The sequence below is a fragment of the Delphinapterus leucas genome, chromosome 15 (genome assembly GCF_059928025.1).
Source record: "Delphinapterus leucas isolate spDelLeu-1000000601 "Yukka" chromosome 15, BTC_Dleu_Yukka2, whole genome shotgun sequence".
Lineage (NCBI taxonomy): Eukaryota > Metazoa > Chordata > Mammalia > Artiodactyla > Monodontidae > Delphinapterus > Delphinapterus leucas.
This window is the reverse complement of record NC_143143.1, coordinates 36,722,342-36,730,902: the sequence shown is the minus strand read 5'-3', so window position 1 is coordinate 36,730,902 and position 8,561 is coordinate 36,722,342. Positions and strand designations below refer to the sequence as shown.

General features: G+C 58.3%; 1 protein-coding gene across 1 annotated transcript; it reads right to left on the bottom strand.

Moving 5' to 3' along the window:
- Positions 1-471: 471 nt before the first annotated feature.
- On the bottom strand, positions 472-7,669 carry RPL3L (ribosomal protein L3 like). The gene is made up of 11 exons (XM_022594489.2): positions 7,636-7,669; positions 7,341-7,501; positions 6,608-6,800; positions 5,134-5,302; positions 3,861-3,996; positions 2,383-2,569; positions 2,123-2,283; positions 1,815-1,916; positions 1,232-1,327; positions 881-1,000; positions 472-613 (listed from the first exon to the last, which is right to left on the bottom strand). The coding sequence occupies exons 1-11, from the start codon at positions 7,667-7,669 to the stop codon at positions 557-559; spliced, it is 1,416 nt and encodes a 471-aa protein (XP_022450197.2). The 3' UTR covers positions 472-556.
- Positions 7,670-8,561: the final 892 nt, after the last annotated feature.

Genomic DNA, 8,561 nt, shown 5'->3' with positions numbered 1-8,561 from the left:
GCCCGCCTCCTGCCCCGCCTCCCGAGAACCGATCCCACTCGGATCCCGGACCTGCCCCGGCGCCCTAGGCCACGCCCCCCAAGGGGACCAATCACGTCCAGAGATGCGAGACACCCTCGCAGGGCCCGCCTCCCGTTGACCCGCCCTTTCCACGGACCAATCCCACCCCGGGACTAGGGTTCCGGCTTCCGCCTCCAGGAGGCCCCGCCCCCTACCGAGGACCTGCCCCCTCCGTCTTCCAGCAGGCCCCGCCCACCACTAAGGACCCCTCCTGAGCGGTCCCCGCGGCCCCGCCACTGCCCCCCTGCCCCTAGCTGCAGGGCGGGCCGCTGAGCTGCGCTGGGTTTGGGGTGGCTGTCGCGGTGCACCACACTGAGCCGCGTACGCTCTCGTCGTTTCCCGGCGCTTAAGCCCCGGGCTGCCGGCCGTTGACCAGCCTTTCCGTGCCCCCCAACTCTGAGACACCGCGGGAAGAGTTGTCTCTGGCTTTTATTAGACAAGGGGACAGGCGGGGGTTGCGCCGCACTTTTTTCAGGCTCCCTCCATCCCATCCTGCCTACAAGTCTCCCGAGGTTTCCGGCTTTTCCTTCTCAAGATGCTTCTTCTGGGGACCCTGGTGGGCGAGGGACAGGAGGAGCGTTAGTCACAGGGGTCTAACCAGCCGCCTGGGTTACGCGGAGTCGGCCCTGTGCCCTCTCCCACTTGTTCCTCCCCTACTTCCTTTCTGGCAAGAATCAGTGCCCAGGACTGGACCCCTAAAAGCTCCCTCCTGTGGATGAGTGCAGGGACATGCGTGCCACCCCCATCTGCTCAGCTTCCCCGCTCTGGGGCAGGTAGGATGTGGTGTCGGAGCCCCAGAGAGCAAGGCTGGTGGGCTCACCATGAAGACCCTCTTCTCTTGGGCTGTCTGGAAGCGGCCATGGCCAAACTTGGAGGTGGTGTCAATGAACTTGAGCTCGATGTTCTCCAGGGCCCTGCGGCTGTGGTGCACCAGGAGGGACTGCGGCCGGTGGGAGAGGGGAGCTGTCACCGTGGGAGGTCCCCACTCAGCCCCTCCCATTACCCCCAGTCAGGAAGGTCTTGCTCACCCAGATTCTGTTAGAACCTCTCCCTCTTTGCTTTCCCCATCCCCACCCCTCCTGAAGCAGGCTGGAGGACAGGGTAGGCCAGCCCCCCAACTCCCCCAAGGCCCATGGGGCTCCCACTCCCCAGCTCACCACCTGGCACTGACCTTCCTCAGCGTGATGACCCTCTTCTTGGTGCCCGCAATGCAACCTTTCAGCATGATGAAGTCATTGTTGACTTCCCCGTAGTGGGGGAAGCCACCCTGTGGGAAGGTGGGTCCAGGAAAGGGGCTGCTGGGTTAGGAGGCAGCTGGGGGCCCTAGGAGAATTCCCCTGGCCTAGGGTGACATTCTCAATCACTAATCAGGGCAGCATCTGAGCCACACCCCCAGTCCTTCCCGTGATTATCTTATTTAAAAATCTGCATTTTACAGAGGAGGAAACTGAGGCTTAGAGGGGTGAAGTCACTTGCTCCAGGCCCCGCAGCTGCTACCCACTGCAGCTGGGGTTTGAGCCCAGGCAGCCTGACTCCAAGGCCACAGTCGGAGCTGCTGCACTCTGCACCCTGTGACAGCAGCTGGAGGATGAGCTGTCTGCAGTGGTGGCTCTGAGGATGCAGAAACAGCAGGGGTTTGGTCCACCCAGGTGGTCCACCCTGTTGCCTGAGCTCTTGGGAGAGGGCGGCACCCCACAGGCCTGCCCCACACATGCACACCAGGCCCCTCAGCCAAACTGGCGGCCCACCCTCACCAGTGGTGTGATGGATTTGTCGGTCACATCGTAGCTGGTGGATGCGTTGTTCTTAACCACCTTCCCGTCCTCCGTGTGCAGCCCCCGACCAATGCGGTAGATCTGCCAGGAGCACAGGGCACATTGGGGACAGCAGGTAGCCTCTGGGGCTGGCAAGATGCCCACACCCATCAGAATGTGGGCTTAGACCCAGGCGCTGGTGGGGGCATTTCAGAGCCTTAGGGGGCCAGGCAGCATCTGGGTCATGCACCCCACTCACTGGGGTGTGGTCACGGGCATCCCCCCTCAAACCAGGCCTGCGGACACACCTTCTTGTTGAGCTCTGTGCGGTGATGGTAGCCCTTCTGCCCAGCCCGGGCGATGGAGCAGCCCACGCGGGCAGGGTGCCAGGCACCAATGCAGGCCACCTTGCGCAGCCCCTTATGGGTCTTCCTCGGCAGCTTCTTGGTATGCCAGCGGCTCGTGACCCCTGCAGGTGGGAGGGGTGGGGCGGGTGGCTTAGAGGCCAGTTTGGCCCCCACCTCCTCCAGGCAGCCTTCCTGGAGCCGCCATCCCCACCCGGCCCTACCTTTGACGCCCCTGCCCTTGGTGACGGCAATGACATCAATGACCTCACTCTGGCTGAACACACTGTGCACTGGCACCTGCTTCTCCAGCCGGGCCTGGGCCCAGGCCACCTTCTCAGCCACCGTGCCGCCATTCAGCTGGATCTCCATGATGTGGGCCTTCTTCTGCCGGAAGGGCAGCAGCTTCATCTGTAAGACATGGCACGGCCAGTCGGTTCCCAGAAAGTCACACACACCCCCATTTGCCGATACGACATGGCCAGCTGGTGATCCCTGGCAGACTTTCACGCACGCATTCATTCAACAGATGATCCCATGCTCTGGTGTGCCTATATGCCACGTTCTGTGCGAGGCACTGGGGATGCAGCATGGAATGAGGCAGACAGCATCCTGGCCCATCTAGTTGGCGGCAGAAACCAAGTAAACTCTTGGATAGGCCTAAGTGTTGTGATGAAATATTGAGGGTGGAGGGGACAGTTATTGCACATGAGGGTGGTGAAGGAGGGCCTCTCTGAGGAGGTGACATCAATGGCAAGAAGGAACCACTAGGTGAAGATCTGAGAGCTTTTGGGGCAGAGGGAACCGCATATGCAAAGGCCTTGTGGCAGGGAAGATGGGGGGGCAGTGGTTGGTGGGACAGAAACGAGACCAGTGTGTCTGGACTGTGGTGAACAGGGAGGAGGGTTCAGGACGGTGATAGGTGAGCAGGGGCCTGGCCAGGCAGGTCTCATAGGGAGTAGCTTGGGCTTTATTCCAAGTGCAGGGTGTGACATGATCTGTTGCACATTTTTAAACATCTCTGGCTGCTGCTGTGTGAGGTGGAAGCAGGGACACGGTTAGGTCACAGCATAGGGCTCAACCAGTACTGATGGAGGACCTGTTGCATATAAGCCTCCTGGGGGGTGTGGTACAGCAGTGAGCAGGAAGCTGTGACCCCTGCCCCCATGGAGCTCAAGTCTATGGAGGGAGATGGATGTTAACCAATGACACACATAACCAGGAACTACAAGTGGGAGAGTAACTCAGGCAGGTGGGGAGGGTCATTGCTCCGGGCCTGGGAAGGCTTCCCTGAACGTTCCAGAAAAAGCCAGAGGGTATAGGTAACCTGTCAACCCACACGAAGCCAGACCCCACTTACGAATGTTGATTCACACCCACATGTGCCAGACCCCAAACAGAGGCTGCCGGACCCCCACACCCAACACTGGGCAGGTGATCCTGGACCTTTGGGGCATTTCAGGGCCTTGGTTGACTGCTGGGTGTGGCCAGTACCCCGTAGCCCTCAGAGTGCACTGATGCCCAACACCCCATCCCCGGGGCTGCAGGCGGCTGGCTGGTCAGCCGACACTTTGGGCCTATGCCCGAAGCTCACAGTATTTTTAGGCTGACATTTGCCAGGGCTCCGGGAAGCCAGGCTGAGGGAGGTTGGGCCCAGGTGGTGGACTGGTTGACCAGTGTGGACCAGGGGGTAGGGGCTGACCTGGGTGTGGACGATGACCCGGATGACCTTGCAGTACTTTTTCATGGCAGCGAAGTCCCTCTGCAGCTGCTTCTTGCCGTCGGCATCGCGCCACCTCTTGCAGGCCTTGGTGAAGGCTTTTTTCTTGCTCTTGTGCCTGAGTCGTGCACAGAGGGTGCCCAGCCTGCATCCTACCAAGCATGGGCTTAGATGTCCCCCTCCTCCCTCCTCCCCTTCCCAGGGGAGGCATTGCTGGGCACCTGGGGTCCCTGGGCTGGTTCCAGGCGCCCTCCTTAAGCACAGACTGTCTTTCCCTCTCTAGGCCTCAGTTTCCTCCTCCGTGAAGTGGGTACCCTCCCTGCCTCCTGGGGCTGAGAGTGAGCAGATGTGCAGGAGCCCAGGGAAGGGGCGTGCCAGCCAGCCATGGCCACGTGCCCACTTTGCCATGGCTGCTGAACCCACTTCTAAAGCGAACAGTCAGGACTGGCCAGGCCCCACACCCCATCGTTCCTAACCCTTGCCAGGATGCTGGAAGGTGGACATCATTATCCCCATCCTACAGATGAAGAAACCAAGGTTCACAGAGGTCAGATGAGGGGCAAGTTGATCACAGTTGCAGCAGCAAAAACAAGGCCAGCTGGCGTTCGCTGAGCTCTTTCCCTGTGCTGAGCACTTGACACACTCTGCTCAGCTCATCCTCAGGGCTGCCCCAAGATGCGGAGACCTCTCCTGTTCCCATTTGATGGTGTCTGTGGGGAGTGTGTGTGTGTCGGGGGGTGGTGAGGTGAGGTTCTAAAAGGTCAGTCAGCTTGCCTGTGGTCACACAACCTGCTCTGACACTGGGGCCCAAGGTCCTCGCCTCCCATGGAGGGTACACGTGCCTCTGCCTCCATATGGAAGGGGATGTCTGTGAGGTTCCTCAGGCAGGGGCGCCTTCCCTTTCTGGACTTAATGCCAGGGGAGATTTGAGGCCTAAGGATGCCCTTCTTTCTGATGAAAAGAGCTCGTCAGTTGGCTATTTCCCTTTTCACCCTGGCTGCTAGGAAGCTTGGAACCAACTCTGACATTCCATCAAATCAGTTCCTTAGTTCACCCTGAGGATGAGAATGTTTGCTTTCCTTTTTCCTCTAACTAATTTCCTCTCCAGCCCTCTAGTCCTTGTCTTTTATTGGAGGGAAGGCATCACACACTCACACGCATACACACACACACACACACACACACACACACACTTTTCTGCCTTCCACACGCTGCTGACACTCCTCCTCCTGCCCAACCACCCAGCATCCCTCACCAGTCCTTGTAGAAGCGGCGGCGGCACTCGTCGCTGAGATGTTCCGCAAAGATGGTCTTGAAGCTCCGCAGGCCTCGCGGGGTGGCCACGTAGCCCACCACGCCCACCACCACCACAGGTGGTGTCTCCACAATTGTCACCGCCTCCACCTCCTCCCGCTTGGAAATTTCTGAACGAAACCCAGAGACAGAGGCGTGGAGGGGGGCCTCCGAGTCCCATGGGGAGTTCCATGGAGAGGGGACAGGGGTGGAAGTGCCGACCACAGCCCCATCTGCCCGCGGGAGGACCCAGCGCCAGAGCCCCAGGGCTGTTGCGGACAGAGGCCCCTGTGAGCAGGCCCCTGACCTCCAGCCCTGAGCCTCCCCACTCCCGGCCCTTCTCTCCCTGCTCTGCCCTGTGTGTGGAGCCACTGTTGGGCAAGACCCCACAGGTGTCCATAGTAGTTCTGACTCAGCTCAGGTAAGGCCTGACCTGCTCCTGCCTTGGTTTCCCCACCAGACCTCCCAGGAGTGGGCCAGGAGAGCCACAGCCAGAGCAGCATCCCCCAAAGGATAGGGTTGGTCATCCTCTAGGGGAGTACAAATGGGCACTATGAATGTATATGGATGAGTTCTAGAACAAAACCTAAGACTTGTCCTAAACCCATGATTTTATAGATGTTATTAATGAGGCTGATCCGAAGTCAAAGAAGTATATGCTAAAATATATATTAGGGGAATTCCCTGGCGGTCCAGAGGTTAGGACTTGGCACTTTCACTGCCGAGGGCCCGGGTTCGATCCCTGGCCAGGGAACTAAGATCCTGCAAGCCTCGTGGTGCAGCCAAAAAATATATACTTTAGGAGAGATGGAGAACAGATGAGTGGTTGCCAGAAGGTTGGGGGGTGGCGGCTGTGGCTATAATAGGGCAACAGGACGGGCTGTTGTGGGAAAGGAACGTTCCAAGGTGGTGGGTACACGCATTTACACATGACAGAACCTGTCATTTACACGTGACAGAACCATAGAACTAAATAACACACATCTTATTCAGGAGAATCCAGCATAAGATGAGTAGGGTGTATCCATGTCATTATCCAGCTGTGACATATTACAATGGTTTTAAGAGATGTTTCCATTGGGGAAACTGGGTAAAGGGTGCGTGGAATCCCTCTGTATTATTTCTTATAACCACACTACGATGATCTCAAAACCGGAAGTGTGTAGGGGCACCTGCCCTTGAATCTTAGCTCCTACAAGTTTCATAACTGCTCTATTTCCTCATCTGTAAACTGGGGCAATGACAAATCGGTTCTTGAGGCACGGCCAGCAGTCAACGTTCTGACTGAGGTGCCCATGGGCGGGGCCTGGCCCCTTCTGGGGCTGTTTCCCCTCCGGAAGCCCAGTTGTGGCTCCTAGCCTCTGGAAGGACCTCCAGATCTTCTGGCGGTCGGGGGTGCTCGGCCCGCCCCCCAGGAGCCCCTAGAGGCCACTCACTGAGCCCTGGCCGGTGCACCTCCCGCAGAGTGTGTGTCATGCCAGCCTTGTAGCCCAGGAAGGCCGTGAGGTGCACGGGCCGGCTGGGGTCGTCCCGAGGCCACGTCTTCACCTTGCCCCGGTGCCGGCGGCTCCTCTTGTGTGGCAGGAAGCCCCGTTGTCCATGCCGAGGGGCAGAGAACTTCCGGTGGGACTGCGGACAGAAGGGAAGGGAGATCAGAGCTGGGGTCTCCCTGCTGGGTGCAGCTGGGCAGTCCCAGAGACCAGACCAGAAGTGAGCTAGAGACCCCAGGCTGAGACCTGGTGGCCCTCAGGGCCTGCATCTGTCCACAAGAAAGGAGGGAAACTTCTCCAAGGGCAGTGTCTTAGGGACAGAGCCAGCGGCAGCCCCCCTCACCCGTGGGCTTCCTGTCTCAGTGGCCTGGCCCTGCCTGGCTGGGCCCAGAAGAGGCAGGTCCACACTGCAGCCAAGGCCACAGAGGCAGGGGGCCGCTGCCATCTGTCCCTATGTTTGCCTGTCCTAGGCCTGGAAGCCAGAGCTTGGGCCCCCTGCTGTCCCCTGTAATCACCTACTCTGTCACAGGCCCAAGGACCTTCTCTGCTGGGATAGATCCCAGAAGCCCACCTGCCCCTCGCCAGGAAGCTGGCGTGCTTCCCCCCAACCCCCCTCCCGCCAGCCCACTGACCATGGAGGCCTGTCCCTGCAGGTTAGGAAGGGAAGGGGCCACCTCACCAGGCGTCGGAGGTCAAGTGGCAGGGCCAGGACGCACAGCAGCCAGATCCCAGATTTAGCCCCTGGCAGGGGAGCTCTGTCATCTCCTGTGGCGGATGTGGGCTCTGGTGTCAGAAGCGGGCCTGGCCCAGGGCAGGGCGAAGGGGGGCAGCCTGGGCAGCCTGGGGGGTGCACCTGGAGCTAGGGCTGGCACTCGTTTCCTCAAATGTCCTGGGACTGGGTCACACACTTTGTTTTCTGCTTTGTGTGACCCTCCAAAATGGGAACAACTTGGCCTGGTAGGGGGTTTAGGAACTCAGGTTTGGGAGCTTCCCTTGGGCAGCTGCCATTAGGAGCGTCTGAGTCCAGTTTGCTGGCCTTGAAGCAGAGCAGATTCCTGTGCTGTCCTGAGGCTGTGAACCTGAGCTGGAAAAACGGCGGGAAGATGGGGAAGTTTGGCTCTGTGCCCAGAGGATCATTAGAGCTGTGATTCAATCAAGGTCCCTTGACTCTAGTAGCTGTGAGCCAAGAACACTTAGGATACTTTTTTTTTATTTAATATTTATTTATTTGGTTGCACCAGGTCTTAGTTACAGCAGACGGGCTCCTTAGTTTCGGCATGCATGTGGGATCTAGTTCCCTGACCAGGTATTGAACTCAGGCCCCCTGCATTGGGAGCACAGAGTCTTAACCACTGCACCACCAGGGAAGTCCCTTAAGATAATTTTTATGAACTTAAATTTTTTTTTATACTTTTTAAAAATAAATTTATTTATTTATATTTTATTTTTGGCTGCGTTGGGTCCTCGTTGATGCTTGCAGGCTTCCTCTAGTTGTGGCCAGCAGGAGCTACTCTTTTTTTTTTTTTTTTTAATTTATTAATTTATTTATTTTTGGCTGTGTTGGGTCTTCGTTTCTGTGCGAGGGCTTTCTCTAGTTGTGGCGAGCAGGGGCCACTCTTCATCGCGGTTCGCGGGCCTCTCACTATCGTGGCCTCTCTTGTTGTGGAGCACAAGCTCCAGACGCGCAGGCTCAGTAGTTGTGGCTCACGGGCCTAGCTGCTCCGCGGCATGTGGGATCTTCCCAGACCAGGGCTCAAACCTGTGTCCCCTGCATTGGCAGGCAGATTCTCAACCACTGTGCCACCAAGGAAGCCCAGGAGCTACTCTTCATTGCAGTGTGCAGGCTTCTCATTACAGTGGCTTCTCTTGTTGCGGAGCACGGGCTCTAGGTGCACGGGCT